This window comes from Lemur catta, chromosome 11 (genome assembly GCF_020740605.2).
Source record: "Lemur catta isolate mLemCat1 chromosome 11, mLemCat1.pri, whole genome shotgun sequence".
NCBI lineage: Eukaryota > Metazoa > Chordata > Mammalia > Primates > Lemuridae > Lemur > Lemur catta.
This window is the reverse complement of record NC_059138.1, coordinates 16,364,799-16,386,042: the sequence shown is the minus strand read 5'-3', so window position 1 is coordinate 16,386,042 and position 21,244 is coordinate 16,364,799. Positions and strand designations below refer to the sequence as shown.

At 39.4% G+C, this 21,244-nt stretch overlaps 1 protein-coding gene and 1 long non-coding RNA gene across 10 annotated transcripts in view; one reads left to right on the top strand and one right to left on the bottom strand.

Moving 5' to 3' along the window:
* The window catches only part of SLC35B4 (solute carrier family 35 member B4), a 66,823-nt gene extending 52,940 nt beyond the window's left edge, over positions 1-13,883 (bottom strand). For all 9 annotated transcript variants that reach the window (XM_045564015.1, XM_045564013.1, XM_045564016.1 and 6 more), the window contains exons 1-6: positions 13,513-13,883; positions 7,059-7,172; positions 3,956-4,058; positions 2,990-3,039; positions 477-558; positions 212-272 (exon numbers count right to left, since the gene is read on the bottom strand). In XM_045564015.1, the coding sequence (XP_045419971.1) occupies positions 212-272; positions 477-558; positions 2,990-3,039; positions 3,956-4,058; positions 7,059-7,172; positions 13,513-13,589 (487 nt within the window). In that variant the 5' untranslated portion in view covers positions 13,590-13,883. The remainder of the gene's footprint in view (positions 1-211; positions 273-476; positions 559-2,989; positions 3,040-3,955; positions 4,059-7,058; positions 7,173-13,512) is intronic.
* A 33-nt stretch (positions 13,884-13,916) lies between these two features.
* Positions 13,917-21,244, top strand: part of LOC123646859 — a 46,232-nt gene continuing 38,904 nt past the window's right edge. Inside the window, exons 1-2 of the long non-coding RNA XR_006738079.1 lie at positions 13,917-14,080; positions 14,172-14,345. This is a non-coding gene — a long non-coding RNA (uncharacterized LOC123646859). The remainder of the gene's footprint in view (positions 14,081-14,171; positions 14,346-21,244) is intronic.

Below are 21,244 nucleotides of genomic sequence, written 5' to 3'. Positions count from 1 at the left end.
TGTTGCAGAACACACTGCTATGAACATGGACATTTTCTTTTTTTCATTTCTTGTGCACTAAGGATCAGTGATATATGATCCTAGGTGCCTCTCTTTTCTATGGCATAATTTGTTTAGCCGAAGCTTCTTGCCAAGAAACATGTCTCTTAGGAGAAAACTCAGCAAACACAACTGCAAAGGCAATTAGCTTTATTATAATTACTGTACTTGCCTAGTAACCACCACACAAATGCCTGGAATCCATCATTCTCACTCAAGTTGGACTGGGAAGTCTAGGAAATAAGAAAATATACTAGGTACATGCAAGGTGCTGAGACACAAGGGAAATATTTATGCTACCCGTTTTCCTCCTCTCTTCGCTTTCAAAATCCTTGTGTTACAAAAGGATTTGAATTTATTTAATCATTAATACATGCCTGATAACTGAGCCCCAATGGCAAGTAGTGAATATAAATGATTTGTGAGCTGATTCTTACCACCTGCTTTGCTGACATGAAAGTGCAAATAAATATCCCCACAGACACCAGAGCAATGGAGGTATATTTGAATATACTGTATCTGTAAAAATAAGAAGAAAAACACTTAGGAAAGCACAGACACAAATTTCCAAGTGATAATTATGGTCAGATGGTGCATGAAAGTACAAATCACTATGACTGAGAGGATCACTTTCCAGCAGAGTCCATATAAGTATGTACACGAAGGAATCAGGATACCGACTGGTTTCTAAACAACACCTCTCCTTGATGTTGTTTAAAATAATTTGTTTCCAATAGTTTGTTTCATAATAGATTATTTCATCAGAAAACAATAACAGAAACAAACATAGACCAGATATTATGTTCCATTCTGCTCAAGAGTCCACTGACCTACACTTAACTGGGACCTGTTGCTTTTCCTGTCTTTAAGGAGCCCAAACCTGAGTCATAAGACACACACCATGCAAGAGGAAGAACAGACGATCAAGTACAAATAGCAGGATTCCATACTCAGAAAATAATCCAATCATCCATCCTCTGGGGAGGGTATTTTTTAAAAAAATCTCTGAATGACTTGATGTTGTTTTTAAATGTTGGCCTAGTTGGATAAAGGGAGGAATATTCAATTTATCAAACTATGGGCAGTAAGAACAGTGGCATTTCACATTAACTAAAATAGCCTTGTTAGCATCCCTTTCAGATTCTTGGTGATCAAGCAAAAGGCCTCAGGCATGAATTAAAACAACTTCAACTTAGAAGATGAACCATCCGGAGTATTTTACTCAAATACATTGTATCGTTCTGGTCATAGTACCTAATAAAAGGCCAACAGAACTGGATAAGAAGCAGAGAAAAGGATGAAAAGGGCCAAGAGGACCATGCTAGAGGAGAGGGGTGGCAGAGGAAGTAGGTACTACTGGAGGCAGATGTAAAAAATAATGCAACTCTTCAGTCTGGGGAGATCAAGATGCAGAGGCTTATAGCTCCAGCCCCTGAAATAACGAAAGGCCTGGCTGAGGGGAATGTAGATTTGGTCTTCAAATCCTGGAAGGAGGAGCACACTATGAACTTGAGGGCCTTCTACCCAAGATAAATACAAGGAGATACTAAGTTCCTAATTCACCGTGTTGGATAGTTAACTTATGGAAATGCCTGCTCTGTGGGTGGTACACATAGATAAAAAGAGTCAAAACGGCTTAGATAGATTCAAGATGACAGACTCAAAACAAATTCTTAAGGGAAACAGATGTCTGAGAAAGACCCCTGACGTTTTTGGGCAATATCAGGAGAATACGATTTCTTTTATAATATGTTCTGTATCTCTGTTATGGGCCAAAATCAAAGGTTGGGAAGGACCATAGGCTGGTCCCAAGGTGAATTCTATGCTACCAAGAAGCACATGGTCACTCCAAATGTAGTAAACCTGACCACATACAGGTATGCTAAATGCAGAGAACCTGGAAGAAGGAACAACTACAGTGGTATTTAACTGGGAATACATAAGCCTCAGGAGACAAAACGTCCATGATAACAAGCCTAGTAAGAGAGGGCAATTGTCCTTTTTATGACACAGCCCTTGTTACTTAAAAACTCTAGGTTCCTACATTCGGAATTGACAGCCACTTTCCAAGCTGGTTCTCATGCTGGGGTTGGATACTGAATATATTGAAAAGGTTCCATCAACTTGTACAATTTTGGTCTTAACAGTGAGAGTGAACTTGCCCTGAGAAATTCTCTAGACGGTATGTGCTGTCTCTCCCCAGTGTCCCTCCTCCTTGGAAGTGAGGGGTAAGGCCCAGAATGAAAGTGGGAAAAAAGTACTTTGAGGAAGCATCCCAGGTATTCCTGGTATTTCCCACCCCTACCCCAGAGGCAGCCACTGATGACAGTCCTGAATCTTTCCATCTTCTTGGCTATTTAGGCCTTTGTTAGGAATTTCCTTTTAAGTATGAATGATTACTCCTTAGTTCATTACACTGCACTGATGAGCACCTTCTAGGATAGCACCATCCCACAGAATTTCTGGGATATTGGAAATGTTCCATATCAGCATTCTCCAATATGGTCTTTGCCAGCCATATGTGGCTACTGAGCATTTAAAATGTGACTAATGAGGTTGAGAAACTAAATATTCAATTTTATTTAATTTTGAATAATTTAATTGTAAATGTAAATGATCACGTGGCCAGTGATGCCCATACTGCATAGTGAATGAAGTTCTGTATCAATTGGCTTCACAGGTTAGTATGGTACTAAAATTCAGTGATGACAAGAGTTAATCATTTCTACACTGAGGCTGCTCCAAACCCACAGGTGGAGCCTTTTACCTGGTCAACTGCCTCAGGAAATTGTGTCCTTGCTTACCACTGTCAAAGGAAGAACTAAGAAAAAAAGGCACCCAGCCGAGAACTAACTTATCAGCACTGTGGAAACGGAATTCAGATGACCAGCTTATGGATGGTGGCTCAGGATATCATTCTGTACATGAAATATAAAAGTATACCATTTACCTTTTCTTCAAAATGATAATTCCTAGAATCATGTTGGCAATTAGAGAGCCCTGTAAAAGAAGACAAATGTACCAGAGTTTTAGTGCACTAGGGGAAGAAAATAACATAATCCAAGGTGACTATAAACACAGACAATGGTGAAAAACATGGAATGAAGGAGGCTAGGATAAATAATTAATGAGGTTCAGTTGTTTTTATGATGGCAAAAAGTATAGACCATAAAAATATATCATGTAAAATAATAAAACTTTTTAAAGACGACAATGAGAATAAAATGATCAATTCTCAATAATTTGTCATAGTGGAAGCTAGGGTTAGCAGGTATAAATGATATTATGACTTATTTTGTCAAATTTTCCATCTATCTAATTTATATGAGCTTTTACTAATCATCTCTCCACACCTAATTTTAATGAAAGAAGTCATGCAAGGATTTCTCTCTTTTCTGGAAAGGTATCACACAATCAACAAGTGTTTACTGAAAGTCTACTATGTGTTCAACCCTTTGAAGGTTACCTTAATAATTAAAATTAGCTCTGCAAAGTTCCTTCAGGAATAGCACATTCAATTTCACAAAAATCTCAGGCCACTCAGAATGTTATCCTTCCAGTTATCACCCATTTTGCATTCTTCTGCAATCCTAACTACATTCCCCTTGAAGTCTTTCCTGCTTTTCAGGGAACACTATTCTTGTTTGTATACACACAGATCTCCCACCATACATTAGGCAAAGAAGAAAACCTGTACTGCTTTGGGAGAAACTCTACCTTCCTTAGGAATTTCCCTTTATGACCTCAAGTTTCTGCTTGAAAAAAAATCAGAAAAGAGAAGAACCTGTTTCATGTAAAAGTAGATGTAATTTTATGGAAAAAATTATAAGACCTTTCTACTTTCGCCATATGTTCAATCTACCTACTTTATTATATTTTTCAGAAGAACATACACATGTGAGCTGGCAACACTTACAGATCTAAATATCATATGCAGAGGCATGGCAATGTTGAGATTCAGGGCATAGTTGTTCACCACGCTGACCGTGAAGAACATCATTACCATCACGACATAGTACCTGAAATGCAGAGAGAGCAGCACATCACACAGAATCTACTCTTTCAAGAAAATAAAGTATAGAAAGAAATATATATATTTCCGGTTAAAAAAGTATTTTTCTTATTTCCTCTGCATTAAAAGATTGTATCACTCTTATCAAGTGAAGTCAAATACTAAGTACATATAAGAATACTTCACAAAGCCAGACCTAACATGGGGAAAAATTTGAACTACAGAATATGTTTAAAAAATACTATTTTAAAATTTTCCAAGTATACAAAGCAACTTAAAACTCAGCTTTAAACATGTTACCTAATAGGCATCAACAGGCTTTTTAAAGTGGATGATTTTTTATTATTGCATCAGTTCTTTGTATATAATTTTCATTTACCTCTAAGAATTTGAAATGGGTTAATTATCTCAATGTTCTATATACTTACTTACACTATTAATTTTCACTATTTCTAAAGAAAAGATTTGCTAAGTCAAGGGTTACTTTCAGCCTAGCAACTGTTGAAATTATCCCATATTCTGAGTCAGTGGCCTGTGAATTAATGAAGACATGATTCGACTTACATAGATTTTTATTTAAAATCAGGGTACCTGCTTTTTGAGAGTTTATAGCTCTTAAAATAAAAACAAAAACCAAAAAAAAAATCCAGTAACCCCAATAATTTGGAAAGATAAAGTGATAAATGCAAATGAATAATTATGAACAGTTAAATGAATTAAATAATTTTACAGTTGTACGTCCCCACTGTAATCTAGAAAATAAGTAAGATGCCTTTCATACGTGTTAGGTTAAACCATATAAAAGTGCCATGTTTTTTTATAGGTCAAAAAAGGTTGAATAACAGCAATTTCATATAATTAAATGGTTAATGAATGCAGGGCAAAAGCAAGTAAGTGGTTCCATGTGCTTCCGGAAATGCTGATCTTTGAGTAGATTCCCAACCATTTTCCGCCTCTGCACATCTGAAGGATATGACAATGCTGATTCCCAAGTTATCTTCTCTGACAACCGATTCTGTGTTGCTGGTTAGATTTAGAGCTATGTACCACAACATGCAGCCAAGCCACGTCTACATTAACACAGTCTGGAAAGTTTGAGAAGCCTGACAATGAATGCAGAACTCAGTATTTCATACATGCAAAATTACTACCAACAGCTTCTTCACAGCTTCTAAATAATATAACGTTGGTGACTTCACAAAGTTTTTTGCCAAATTTTCTCAGTCCTGTCCTGAAGAGATGCCATTTGGAGATAAAGTGAGTTAGTTTGTCAAGGTCTTTTGGGATAATTAATTCAATTATTCCACATTGCTGCCTACATAGCACTGCCTAGAAATCGCTTACAGGGATGAATATCATGAGCAAGATTCTGATTATAACTTCACATACAGAAAATAAAAACCACCACATGTAGGACATGCATGGGAGTAGGGCTGTTAAGGCAAGATCTTGGGGAGCCTCAAAGCACATGTTTGGGAGTTTGGACTTTATTCTAAACATCGTGATCACCGCTGAGAGGGGGGTGACGTGATAAAACGGCAGAAGATGAAATGGAGGGATGAAGCAGTGGGAGGCAGGGAGGCCCACCAGCTAGGACACTATCATAAATGTTAGGCTGACAGGGACAGAGGGCGTGGGAAGAGATAGTGGGAGCAGGCAGTTGAAAGGGCCAGGGGAGTCAAAAAATGCTGGGGCTCCTACTGTGATGTAAATGTGGTGGTCTACAAGAGCAGAAAAGTTTAGGCAGATTGTAAAGCCAACGAAAAACAAACAAAAAATATTCAGGATATTTAGCATCACATTGGGGAGCTTAAAAGTACAATATTAATAACAAAATTCAGCCAGATTTTCTACAGTAGGCTATTCAGGAATGCTGCAAAAGAACACCAACAAGGATGACCCTGAACTTTAGTACCTGGATATATTCACACCGGAAATTCTCTCTCAAAGGGAGCAAGAGACACTATCCTGCTATATACTCACAAATGGATGGATTACACTCTCTTTTTTTTTTTTTTTTTTTTTGAGACAGAGTTGCTCTGTCACTCTGGCTAGAGTGCAGTGGTATCATCATAGTTCACGGCAACCTCAAACTCCTGGGCTCAATTGATCCTCCTGCCTCAGCCTTCCAAGTTGCTGGGACCATAGGTACACCCACCACCCCTGGCTAATTTTTTCTATTTTTAGTAGAGACGGGTCTCACTGTTGCTCAGGCTGGTCTCAAACTCCTGAGCTCAAGAGATCCTCCTGCCTCGGCCTCCCAGAATGCTAGGATTACAGAGGTGAGCCACCAAGCCCAGCCTGGGTTATACTTTTATCTCAAGTCTTTCACAGCAAGAATGCTGAGTTTTCAATACATTTTTTATTATAAGAACTGCCCTGTTTTCTATTTGGCCCCATGAGTACAGTTATCCAAACTTGGACTAATGGACAGAGGTCTGGCATCAACAACTTGGACTTAGCTTGCCACTTTTTTAAAAAATTAAGATGAAATTCATGTAACAAAAAATTAACCATTTTAAAGTGAATAATTCAGTGGCATTTGGTATATTCACAATGTTGTATAACTACCACCTCTATTTATTTGCAAAAGACATTCATTTTTAAAATGGAACAATGATACCACTCTTAGCATGTTTGATAACTTTACCAACACAGAAGACAGCAAAACAATTATTAAAAATTTGTGGTCACACTAGGCTTCTGATTGACCCTATATTATACACACACACACACAAACACACACACACACACACACATTCTCTCTCTCTCTCTCTCTCTCTCTCATGTCCATCAAAGTTATTTTAAATCTTGTGGCAGGAATTTTATTCTAAAAATAGGCTCCCTGTAGCTTCACATGTTAACTTCAGAAAATAAATTATTCTACTGATATCTTTGACATAAATCTTATAAGAGAATGTCTCATACTCCTTTTATACAGGTACCACCTCTTCACTTTAAAAAAAAACAAAAAAACTAAAAGCTAAAAGACTTCAGTGTGCCATACCTTATTGGGATAGCTGGCGGCTTCCTTCCCAAATCAGCTTCAAAGAGGAAGCCTTCCACAGCAATAAATAAAAATTGTGCAAATGTCACGATGTTCCCACATCCTGGGTGCTTCCTGTATAGTGAATAGCAAAAAGAGGGGAAAAAGGCACAAAAACTGAGATAAAGGGCATTAAAATGTGTTATTAGTTCCAGAACAACAGGGAGGATAGATTTCTATTACCCACTGTCCTTTATTTTGGTTTTTATATCCCAAGGATCACACACATTTAGCGTTTGCCTCACAGGGAAGAACGTCAGCTTTCTTACACTCTTCCCTAGGTGTAGCAGGCCATGAGGGAGAGTTACTCCGACACACTTGTTCCTAGAACTATGCTACAGCTTTCCTAGTAAACTGTAGGAAATTGGTCATATGTTCTCATTGGGACCCTCACTTCACCAAAAGGCCTTTAGTTAGGATCCTAGTCAGTCAACTTAGGTAGCAAAGTCCAAGGATAGAAATATGCTCAGGTCTCCTGCAATGTTTGTATATCCCTCCTAACCAGGAATCACTGAGATTGCTGTCAAATGAAGAAATGTACCCAGTGTTGATGACAGGGGCACCCCCAAGAGGGCAGAATTGGTTCTTGAGATGGCAGGTAATCTTACTCTTTTTACAAGTATAAAGCACAGATATACACAGTACATAAACCAGTATAGTGCATACCTGCAGAGAGGTGGCTAAGAAAAAAAAAATCTAAAACCCATTGGGGGCAGAGGGTGGAGGCAATAATGAAAACAAGACTGAGGAACACTGCTGTAGACTACTAGAATATATTAGGGACTCAAAAAAATGTGTGTGGAATTCAATGTCTTCAGTGCTGTATGTAATTGTTGGGGAATTTTCCATAGTGACTGTTAGGAACAAGTTTATATAGTAGAAAAATTCCTTCTGACATCCCCCATGAGGCATTCTGTGAAAATTAGTCGCATAAAATGTTTATGGTTTTCTTCAGCTTGTCGTCCATTCAGTTCTGCTCAATCACTGGAAGAAGAACAAAGTTACCAGTTATCTTTGTCCTCTTGCCTCCTGAAGCTTCTAGATTTCATATACAACCTATATTTACCAGCCTTCATATTCTGGATTTTCGTCTTTTAAAATATATTCTGCTTTCTATTTAGGGTGGATTTTCATCTTGACCAGAGTCTTTACCTGAAGCTAGTGTGTAGAGGGATTTATTATATTATTATATATTAATAAATGGTATTTATCAAAAATAACTCCATTCTCCATTGGTGGTGTTAATATTGAACAGCTATGCCAAGATACACAAATTCTTAAATATACCTATCAGGCATAAAAATAAACAACCCCAGGCATAAGCCATTCTTGTACAGAGCTAGGCCTACTAGCTGAAGCAGAACTGTTGCTACTCTAAGTTCTCCTGCCTTTGAAGGATTCTTTGAAAACTGTTGCTTTACATTCAATTCAATAATTTCTCTTTTAGTACTTCTTATGTTCAAGGGACAAGGCTAAATGTTGCAGGAATCCATAAATAATCACATAAGACATTTACCTCATTCAAGGAGCTAATTAAAACCACTAGCCTAAATACGAGCAACAGGAGAAGGAAATTTAACTCTAGACCTTTGCTAGCACAGTGGTTTCGTACTCTGGCCAGGCTGCTCTTTAAAAACCCATACGCCTTTCTCCCACTTCTGACTTGATCAGACTGGGGTAGGGCCCTGGAATCTATACTTTTATAAAGCTAACCACTTGATTCTAATGTGTGGCCAGAGTTGAGAATCACCAGTCTAGGTCTGGGGAAAGGGCCAGGTGTGTGTGTGTGTGTGTGTGTGTGTGTGTGTGTGTGTGTGTGTGTGTGTGTGTGTGTGTAAGATGCACAAATCCTCACGTGCTGACACAAGGTTGAGAACCACTGTGCTCCATCATGGTTAAAAGTACACACTGACATGTGAGATCCAGCTGTGTCACTTACCATGTGACAGGGGAAGGTAATTATCCAAGTCTAGTTTCTTATCTTTAAAATGGGAATGGTATTAGTGCGTATCTCATCGGTTTATTGTAGAGTAGATGAGCCAGTTCCTGAAAGTTTAGTTTCTTATCTTTAAAATGGGAACAGTATTAGTGCCTATCTCATTGGTTTATTGTAAAGCAGATGAGCCAGTTCCTGAAAAGCACTTAATTTAGTGCCTGCCAAAGAGTTAAAAAGGCAAACAGAACCCCGGCTAGTGTCAGGATCTTGCATATGGAAAGATCTTTAATCTAAGTATAGTCACCCTTCTAGAGAGATTCATATTCACTAATTTTTCTCATCTATAAAAGGAAAATGATATTGCTGTAGTGAAAACTCAATGAGAAAATACACATGAAGTGCCCAGATTTAACTTTGGGTTAAATGCAAGACTTAACCAAAAAGAGGCTCAAAAGTTTTCTTGTTTTCCCTTCTATTTTCTCTTTACTAAAAGCTTAGGCCAATGAAAGAATAATTATCAAGAACTGATTAAGCATAAAGTTAGGGGGCAGCTTCAAGGGAACTCTTGAATGAGACCTGATCCCTGCCCTCAAGAAGATGATGAGGGAACCAAACTTGAAAAATGAGACAGTAAAAACCCAGTGCCATAGCGGGGACGGTTGGAGGACAGATCATGTCCCATTCATCTTTCTCTCCCCACTTTTGGGGCAGTGTCAGGCCTTCACTCAAGTAAGTGGATGAATGAGAGGATGTTTCACTTTAAGCAAATGTCATCTAGAATATTAAGATTCGCACAAAAGATAAAAAGATAATTTATTTCAAGAAAATTCACTTTATATGTATATTCTCCATAGGATTTTTTAAAAATGCTTTTTAATTTTAACTTTATTTTATGGAGGTGGACATTATTATGCCCATTTCATTGCTAAAGACACTGAGAGCCACATGGCACCAAGTTAAATAAGTCTTCCAGAATTAGATGGCAAATAAATGGTGTTTGCAGATACCCTTATTATTATTACAATTCAGTGGTTTTTGTAAGTTTTTAGTAGTGCAATCATCACCACTATCTAATTTAAGCACACTCCCAAAAGATATCCCATACTCATTAAAGTCACTCCCCATTTCTCCTTTCTCCTAGTCCCCTGACAATTCTAATCTACTTTTTGTTTCTATCTCCATAGAACTTTAAAATCTCCCTAATGTACTCATATAATTTAATTTTTAAAAAACCAACTTGTAAAGCTTTTTAAGAATACATTGTTTATAGCTACCAACGGAATTATTTATTTTAGCTTGAATAATTCATTTTAAAACTTTAGAGTAAAAACTTAGATCCTTAAATCTCTTTTCTTGAACTATATTCCTCAGAAATTGTAATTGCTAACTGCAAACAGTTTCTGTTACTTTGAATTCTCTTTAGCAAGAATTCAAAGTTTTATTTTTAAAAAATGCAACTTTGAAGAGATGGAATTGAGCAGATAGTTTATGCCTTTTGCATTTCTTTTGCTGAATTTAGGAAACTTCCTTATATAATTCAAGATCAGCCACTTGGTTGAAAAAGAAATGTTTCAGACTGTTTTCCTGAAGTAAGATATGCAGTATCTTGCCTACTTAGTTAGCTGATGTGTTTATATCTTGTTTCCAAGGTAGAATGGAAGCTCCCTAATGAGGGGGGGTCAAGGCACTCATTCATTACTGCCTATCTGCACTGTCCACTGCATTGTGTTCTATATTTTATTATTGGTCCCAATTATAGGTATAAAAATCAGAAAGAAAATCTAAATTTATTTTCCAATTTGGGGAAAATGGTTAAAAAATGTTCTCTTCTGCCTTCAAGTCACTTTAGCATTTATATTTAGTGTTCTACTTGCTACTTATTAGGGCACCTAATGATTCCAAGGAAGTCACATAAAAGCACAGTTTCTGCTCTATAAAAATTTATGAGCTTTCTACTATGATGTCCCAAGATAAAGTCACAAGTGCCAAGACCATATCTAGAAAGAACTTTAAAGACTATCTGGTCCAACCACCTCTTATTTTATTGATCTGTAACATGAGAAGTCATGACTTGCCTAAGCAAATTAGGAAAAGGTTGCTATTCAGTTTTGGGTACCATTGATTTTATTAATAAATGTACCTGCTTATCTTTATGAAAACCCATTGTTTTATGCAAAAATGCAGATTTACAAAAAAAGATGAATAAGGAGTGGTGATCTATTTACAAATTATTCAAAGTATTCTAAATAGATGCTCCTATAATGTACAACATCACTTTGTAATGTTAGATTTATCCACAACTTTTCAGGAACATCTCATAAAACAAGATATATCTATACTGAAACCAAGTTGTTAGAAAAGGAAGCCCCTATGAATGTGTTTTAGGCTTTACACATGCATTGCATTTCATTCTTCAAAACCCTGGGAGGCCAGCAGAATTATCATCCCCTTTTATAGTTGAGACAGACTAGGGGAGATGAAGTAATTTAGTCAAGGGCTTACAAACTAGGAGGAGCTTCAGTTGCTTGCATATTCTGATGTCATGTACCTTTGGCAAGATTTAATTTAATGGCATATTCAACACGAATATTACACTATTATTCTCTGACCTTCATTTCCAGGGCTGGCCTGATACCACTTTTTTTAAATTTTTAAATCAATTTCCAAAGTGTCCTTACTTTAAAGTGTATCAGACTTACAGTTGGATACAATTTTTATTTCATTTTCATATCTCTTCAAACCTACTCCCAAGACAAACAACAGATCTCTATCAATACTTTCTGCATAATATAATTTCAAGCTGTGTAACAGCAAAAGTTAACCCAACACAGAGTTTACCTTAAGTAAACCAGTTGCTTGAGAATGACTTAACTAATGGTACCAAATAAAATACACTCGTAGTTGGCACCAAATGATGAAAATCTATGGGCTGCTCAAGTTTGAAAATCAGGGGAAGTTTGAAGAAGGTATTGGACGAAGAGTTCAGACATCTTGGATCCCATTTCTGGCTCTGCCACTTAACAAATAGTAAAAGGCCACTTAACTTCTTTGGACCTGTTTCATTTTTAGCAAAACAATGATTATAATTCTTGACCTATCCCTAATCTAAAAATCCCTAATCTAAAAATCCAAAATCCAAAATGCTCCAAAATCCAAAATTTTTAAAGCACCAACATGATTCCACAAGTGAAATTCCACACCTGATAGCTTTGCTTTCTGATGGTTCAATGTACATAAAACTTCATTTCATGTACAAAGTAGTTATTAAACATTGTATAAAATTACTTTCAGGCTACATGTATAAGGTATATATGAAACATAAATGAATTTCACGTTTAGACTTGGGTCCCATCCCCAAAATATCTCATTATGCATATGCAAATATTTCAAAATCTTAAACAATCCGAAATCTGAAGCATTTCTGGTCCCAAGCATTTCGGATAAGGGATACTCAACCTGTAATGAACAGCCTCAGAAACATGGAGCTAGAAAGCACTATAGGTATTCTTTTACAGCTGGGAAAAGGAAGCCCAGAGAGGCTAAGTGACTTGAAAAGGCCACCCAGCCAGCGGATGACAGAGTCAAGACTGAAATTCGTTAACACTGAGTTTTTTAGTCCTGAGCCTTTTCAACTCCACCTGTTGTCTCTTCTGTAACAGCTTTTACCCATTGAATTTGTACATTCTTACTCAATATTATTTGTAAGCCACTTACACAAAGCCAATCTCGTTTCCCTTTGGGAAAATGTCACAGCCATTTTCAATTTATAAAGTTATACTTCAAAATGCATGCTTCCAAATTTAAAGACTATAATATCTTAAAGCTGGAAATGATCTCTTGGGTCATTTGGACCTATCTTCTACATAAGAATCTGTTCTACCACATCATTGACATGTATGTCTGGGCAAAGTCCTCATAACCATCTCTTAAGGCCAATATAACAAATGCTTTGCAGGAGACTTTAATACAAATGAAACTTTTCTTTGCAGCATGTACAAAATCAGACTGCTTTATAAGTCAAAATGCTTTCCTCAAGCCAAGCATGTGACATTAACAGGATCAAGAAAAGAGCCGGAGTTGTATGGGAAGGAAATGAGACGTAATCTGGTGGAGAAACCTTGCTTCTGTCACTAGCTCTCCGCCGACCTTGGACCGGTCACGTGAAAAACTCTCCAGGTTTCAGTTCCCTCAGACTGTGCAAAAGGGTGATGACAGCAACACCCTGAGTGCTCCCCTCACCGGGATGCAGTGAAACTGTTAGGCAGGACGGCGGACGGTGCGCAGGGTTACGGAGTAGTAGACTCAGGGTGCCCAGCCCAACCGGGAGCTGAGGTCGCCCCGCCCCCGGCCCCGCACGCAGCAGAGTGGGGACGAAGCGGGGGCAGGTCCCAGGGGACGGCGCGCGGGAGCACCTCTCCTCCGGCTTCCTCAGACCCGCCCAAGGAGCCAGCCCAGGTGCGGCCCAAACGGGTCACTCACCGGGCCAGGAGCTCTAGGAAGATCACGTTACTGCAGCAGCCTGCAAACACCAGGCCCACCGCGAAGGCCGGGCGCATGGCTGCAGCAGGGGAAGGGGAGCGAGCGCGCAGAGGAAGCGCCCGCCTATACCGCTACCCCAGGAAGCAGGCCAGCCGCCCTCGCCGCGGCACAGAACATCGCACGGTCCCGGAGCGCCGCTCTCCCCGGGGACCGCCGCAGTCTCCCCTTCCCCCGCGGCCGCCACCGACGCCGCCAGCTGAGGAGCTGTAGTTCGCAGTCAGCCCCGGCCCCACTCATCCGAGGGGGCGTCCAAGTCCCGGCCAGACTACATGTCCCAGGATGCCGCGCGCCCTTACGGCGGGCGGTGTCGTAGAACCTCCGCCAAAGAGGAGAGAGGGGCCAAGTGCCCAGCATGCCTCGCGTGATCAGCGGCCGCGGGGCTTGCTGGGAAGCGAAGTCCCAACGCTGTCAATGTTTCTTAGGAGACGGCCAAGAGCTCGGGAAGGGATTAGTTAGTTCCCCACGGCCACAGCAAACTCGCGGCTGGCGGCACTAGAACTACAGACCCGTGAGTGTGCCTTGGAGGTGTTGTAGCATCTGAAACGATTCTCCTGAACTGAGTGCAAGTAGAAATGCTGAGCTTACCTCTCTACCTCTAGAAAAGAATAGGGGACTCGGAAGTTGTGAAGTGGAATCCTGGCTTCTCAGCGCCGATATCTCAGGCAACTTCCCTGGGCCTCAGTCTCACCGTAGGTAAAGTTGGGAACAGTAACGCCTATCTCACCACGCTGTTGGGAGAGTTAAAAGACATGGTCAATGAAAAGCCTAACATAGTAAGTTTATTGCTTTACGTTATCATTATTGGTGAGGCACCCAACACTCTTTGACTCTGTTAGCAGCTCTAGGGTAAGGACTTTGTTTCATTCATTTTGTAATGTGCCAGCACTGTGCGGGCTCAAGGTGGGTGCTCATTAAATATTGAATTTAACTGGTAGTAGGCCTTCTATTCGTGTTAGCTCTTGTTCCTACTCACCTTTGTAAGGCAGCGGTTTTCAAATTCTAGAATGCATTCGACTTACCTGGGGTACTTGTTAAAATTGCAAGTTTCTGCCTGTAATCTCTGCTACTTGGGAGACCGAGGCTCCTGCTTGAGCCCAGGAGTTTGAGACCAGCCTGGGCAATATAGCGAGATGTTGTTTCTCAAAAACAAACAAACAAACAGGTTTTTAGAACCCATACACAAGGATTCTGATTTGGTAGGTCTGAAGTGAGACCCAGTAATCTGCGCTTATAACAAGCACTCAGATGATTCTGATGTGGTCTCCAGGCCACAAATTGAGAAAAACCATTTTGAAGTATGTTGTGGATCTTGAGAAAGACTTGAGACTGTTCGTGTCTCACAGGAAATAGCAAAAACCATATATATTTTATATGTATATAAAATTCCAAATAGCAAAAACCCTATTCTATATGTTAAATAAAACTCCAAAAACCCATGTACTTTGCTATTGCTGTTGGATTCAATTACAACATAAATGTGTGATGTAATAAAATACTGAGCAGTAGTGCTAACATTTTATACTGGGCACTGGGAAACAGAAAGGAAGTGTAAATATGTTGTTTCCATTAAAAAAAACATCTTTGCCCAGCACAGTGTCTCACACCTGTAATACCAGCACTCTGGGAGGCCAAGGCTAGAGGATCGCTTGAGCTCAGGAGTTCAAGACTAGCCTGAGTCCTGAGCAAGAGTGAGACACTGTCTCTACTAAAAATAGAAAAAATAATTAGCTGTGCGTGGTTGTGCATGCTTGTCGTCCCAGCAACTACTCTGGGAGGCTGAAGCAAGAGGATTGCTTGAGCCCAAGAGTTTGAGGTTGCTGTGAGCTAGGCTGATGCCATGGCACTCTAGCCTGGGTGACAGAGCGAGACTCTGTCTCAAAAAAAAAAAAAAATAACAACAACAATAAAATAACAAAAAACAGTCTTGCTGGGTGGACAAGGCATGCATACATATTTTACAAATAAAGAACAGTGCAGCACTATCCTGTGTACACAATATGTGCTTAACAAACATTTGTTGATTGAATGAATAAGAATTACATTGAATGGCTCAGATTGTAAATGCTGTGAGAATTCCATTGGAAGAAGAGGGAAATGTGCCTTCTTTTCACCATTAAAGATCTGATTGCTGATATAAGGCATTTTTAACACAAGTGCCTGGACACTGGTAGTTTTCAAAGCTCCCTAGGTGATTTGACTGTGCGGCTAAGGTTGAGAACCATTGAAGTAAAGGATAGAAGTACCTTAAAGGGCTGGGATTAGGGACAGTATCAATAGGTCACCTTAAGGTTGCACCTCAGTGCAATTAAATCAGAATTACTAGGAGTCAAACTTGGGTATCAGTCATCTTTAAAGTGATTCCAATGTGCAGGCAAGGTTGAGTCCACTGCTTTACTTTAACTTTAAGTGGTTCTCAAACATGGCTGTATAACAGAGTCACACAGAAACTTTTTTTTAAGTACCAGTCCCCCTTCAGACCAAGTAAAGCAGGTTATCTGAGAGTGAGGCTCAAGCAATGACAATATCTCCACCTCCACTGTAGGTAATTCTGCTAAGAGAAAAGCTGAGCACAGCACCTTTTCCTCTGGGTTTCACTAGAGGTAATTTGTCATTACATAGACCTTCATTTTCCATATACCCCAAGAATTTGGAAGCACTTAAAGGATGTTCCAAACATCTCTTATTATACCTCAGATAAAAACCAAAGAATGTCTAAGTGATTGAACAAAAAAATGGCCAAGTAATGCCTGCAGGTATTCTGTATCTTCATTACTTCCTCCATATTTCAGTCTTTATCTACTGTGTGCATATTAATTTAATGTGTATATTAATCACCTGGGGATCTTGTTAAAATGCAGATTCTGATTCACTAGGCCTGCAGTGTGGCCTGAGATTCTGCATTTCTAACAAGGTCCTAGTAATGTTGATGCTACTGATCTGTGGACCATACTTGAAGAGCAGAAGCCTATAAAATAATTGGCTCTGGAGACTTCTCTATCCTTCCCCAGTCATTGGCTCAGGGAATTCCAGCTGGCAAACCTGTCCTTAGCCTACAATCATACTCAAAGAAACTGAGTTATCTTTCTTCTTCCTTCATTTTACCACCAAGTATCTTTAAAGAGTAATATATAATCATAGTTTCTGCTTTTTAAACATCCAGTTTTTTAAATTACTCTGATCAAAGCCAGATTATTAAAAATAGTCTCATTCACAGCCTTAAATGCTTTTTGTTGTTGTTGTTGTAGTTTGTTTTTGAGACAAGTTCTTGCTCTTTTGCCCAGGAATACTTCTTCATTGTTTCTACAGTCTCACCTTACTTGATCTGGCAGTGACTTTTGACAATGAAAGCGCCATATTTACTGACATTCTCTTGTCCCTCTGTTTGTAAGATATGAGACCCCTGTTTCTCTTTCAATTTCTCTTACTTAACCCTTTTCAGTTTCCTTTGTGGGCCTTTCTTCCTCTAATTACTGAGTTCTCCTTTGAAATTTCCATCATTTGTTCCCTTGTCTTATTGCCCTAAACACTTTCTCTTGGTGATTTCAACCCTGGAACTTCCACCATCACCATATGTAACTGTGATCCCGTTTGTGTGCATGTGTGCATGTGTGTGTGTTTGTGTGTGTGCGCATGTGTATAGCCCCTATCTCCCTCATGTCCTAAATCAAAGTTTTTAATTACTTTGGAATCTTCACTAATATTTCCTGTAAACCCTTCCACATCAGTGCATACACATTTCATTATCTACCCTCTATCATAGGCCTTTATTTCTATTAAGGACATTGTCCACCAACTCTTCTCATTGGGCAAAAATACCTGAAAGATTTCAGTCTTCCTGTCCTTCCCACCAAACATTTATTTGCTCTTTACATCCTGTCAATTCAGCCTCACAAGTATCTCTAGATTCCAGCCTCTCGTTTCCGTTCCCACTGACATCCCGTTGTGCTCCTGTAAAGGCCTCCTGACATCTTGGTACCTTCAGCCTCTGCATTTTTCAACCCATTTTCCATGCTGCCTCCAGTCTTTCCTCCAAAATCTTCATGTCCCTCTGCTATTTTAAGATATCTATTCTAATTATCTAGTAAGGCATAATAAACCACCTTAAAATGTAGTAATTCAAAGCAAAACAACAACCACAACAACAAAACACCATTTTCCTTACTCACGGTTCTGTATGTTGTGAGAACACACAGCTAGTCTGTTCTCTGTTGGGGTGTCTCATGCAGTTGAGATCACATGTTGGCTGGGGCTGTAGTTATCAGAAGGCTTGGCTGGACTGATACCTGAGATGGCAGGAACAGTTGTCTTCACGTGGTCTCTCTTGTGCTGTGCTTCCCACAACACGGTGGATTCGGGATAGTTGGAATTCTTAAAAGGTGACTGTCATCCCCTAGAGCGAGCATTCCAAGAGATGAAGGCAGAAACTGCAGTAGCCTCAGAAGTCACAAAGTGCCACTTGCACCACATTCTCTTGGTTCCACAGGACCAACCCTGATTCATTGTGGGAGGGGACTAACAAAGGCATGAGTTGTGTGTGTTGGAGGGGCATCCTTGAAGACTAGCTATACAATGTTCCTTGGCTCTTTGTTATATAAAATTCACACTCAGTAGAAGGCACACAAACATCACAAGCCTCAGTTTACCTCTTTAGTTTCATCTCTTGCCATGCTCCCCATTGCTACCTGAAATCCAGCCATGTAACATTCTGTTCTCTGAGTTTACAGTGACTTTCAAAATTCATATCTGTGCACATGTTGTTCTATCTGCGTGGAATACCCTTTCTTTTCTCTTTCTCTTTAGCCAACTCCTATCTACTCTTTTATGGCATGAGAGGACGGTGGAGTGAGTAGACACCTCTACACTGTGAGGGAGAAGGTGCTGTGCTATGATGTCACCTTTCTGTGTATAGCTTTTCAATGAACCATTCATGGTTCCCTTTACTATACCTCCAGTACTTGTCCATCCCTCCACTAATCCATTTTTTAAAACATTTATCTTCTTATTTACTTATTGCTTACATATTATTCCTTCTTATTTCTTTTTTTAAATATTTTTTTATTTCAGAATATAATGGGGGTGCAGACGTTTTGGTTACATAAATTGCTTTTGTATCGTTTGAGCTGAAGTTATAAGTGTTTTCATCACCCAGATAGTGTGCATTGTACCCGTTAGGTGTGAATCCATTAATCCATTAATCATGTTGCTTTGAGGTTATCTGTTTTCATGTCAGTCTCTCCCTCCAGACTGTGTCCTTTGTGGACAGGAACCACGAATATCTGATTTATCTATAGAGCCTCAGCATCTTACATGGTGACTAGAACATAATATGCGTGTATACTTTTTATTGAATGAATGAATGAGTTTGATTTAATCACTTCATAGTTTACACCACATAAATATCTAATATTTTTCAGCCTGACGAATTTTTAAAATGTAAACATCAAAAATGTACTGCTCAATGAATTTACCTAGACAACGATGTATAACCAACACTCAAGTCAGGAAACAGAGCAGTGCTAGCATTCCAGAAGCTCCATTCACTAACCCTCTCCAAGGGTAACCACTACTCTGACTTTCCAACACCATAGATAAGTTTTGTCTGCTTTTGCACTTTACATAAATACAATCATACAGTATATTTTCTTTTGTTTCTGCTTCTTTCACTCAACATTACATTGTCAGTTCATCTATGTTGTTGTGTGTATTTGTAGTTCATTTATTCTTACTGCTTTATAGCGTTCCTTTGTATGAATATACCACAATTTATTTATTTGTTCTCTGGGGACAGACAATTTGGCTATTATAAACAGTGCTACTGTGAAATATCCTGTGCATATCTCTTGGTGAACAGATTTCTGTCGGATGTCAGTATGTCAATCAAGGTCCAGTCAAGAGACAGAAATCATACAGTGATTTGAACAGAGTAAGTTTAATATAAAGAATTATTACCTAGTATCAGAAGATTATAGCTACTATAAAGGGTTAAGTGAACTCCCAAGATTATAGGAATAGTAGATACAGGAAGTGGCTACTACCTAAGAGTGAGGCAGACTACCCAAGCAAAGGAAAAATTTGGAAGAAGGCCCTCTCCCTACCTCCCCAGATTGAGATTCAGACCTCATTAAAGATGGTATGGCTGTAGTCCTCTGGCTAGCAGAGAATTTTGGTGAGGTGCTGATGAAATTCACTAGGAACTACCCTCTAGGGTCCAGCTGGGACACTGGGGAACTCATTGGGAAGTTGCTCGTGGGAGCATTGTACTCGCTAGGAAGCTGGCTGGGGCTCTGGCAGATTTCTCTGGATACCACCTGTAAGGGTATTGCTAAACTCAGTAGGGTGAATGCCCCAGTGTGTCCCACATGCTGGCTGAGTGCTGCAGCAACAGGAACCCCAGAACCAGGAAGAGAAGCCACCTTGTCCTGCAGTGTCCCTACAACCCCCTCTGTGACAAAGTACCGCATTGTGCCTCCTGGCAGAGAAGAAATGTCCACAGGGCCAAGCTCCAGCATCACAAACAGGGCCCATGAAGGGTAGATTTGGAGCTGAGAGGCTGTAAATTGACAACTGGAACATCCAGAAGTATTTTTAGAGGGCATGTCACCTTCAACATTTGAATTGTTTCTTCATAAAACCAAAGTTATGAAGTGTAATTATGGCTTTATGTTCCAGACTTTTTTCCTTCTTTTTCCCCCACGTGCCAAATTCTAACATCTTTGAATGAATAGCAACTTCTTAGACAGCAGCTGGGCTCAACATGTTTAAACCTCCACACAGTCCTCTTACCTTGTGAGGAGGGACCTATTGCTTCAGGGATATTCATCATCTTTGCCCTAGTGCTGTCAGCGGGAAAAACTGTCAAGGTCGTTCTAAAAGCCATTTCTGCTTCTAGTTCTAGCCATTCCGACACATTTTGAATCATTTATAAAATCCGCTTAACCAAGTTGTTGACAAAAAATTGAATAAGATGACTCTTGTGGGGTACTGCCTCGTAAGTCTCAAGGTGCCAATCCTACAGAGACCTGTCATCTGATTTTTTAAAACATGTTTCCCACATCTATCAAATGAAGATGATTTTCTCATCCTTGTATCACATAAATCTTGAGATGCTAAGAGCTATGCACAGGAAAGGCACACTATAAATATACTTAAGCTATTATTTATAAAGTCAAGACATTCTTGTTGCTTGTTTCATGAGTCAGATTCAAGCAATGCCCCAGTATATTGATAGATTTATGAACTCTAACTTTTTCAAGGGCATTATTCAAAGACAGATTTTTTCTCAGATTACCATAGTTAAAGAATATAAAGTTTTAGCTAGGAAGGAAACCTTCTTGACCAGAACTTTAGTGGCACAAGAGCAAGGGCTTTGCCTTATTAGCCACAGTATCCTCCACATCCAGATGACATCTGACTCATAGTAGATGCTCAATAAGTAACAGAGGGAAGGAAGGAAGGAAGGAAGGAAGGAAGGAAGGAAGGAAGGAAGGAAGGAAGGAAGGAAGGAAGGAAGGGGGAAGGGAAAGAAGGGAGGGAGGGAGGGAAGGAAAAGAGGGCAAGGGGGTAAAGGAAGGAAGAGGACCTTTTGAAAAAGCAGCTCCTTTTTAAGGGACTCATAAACAAAACAGATGAGGGATTGAAAATGGTACCTGCTATGAGAGAAACTAAGTAAGAA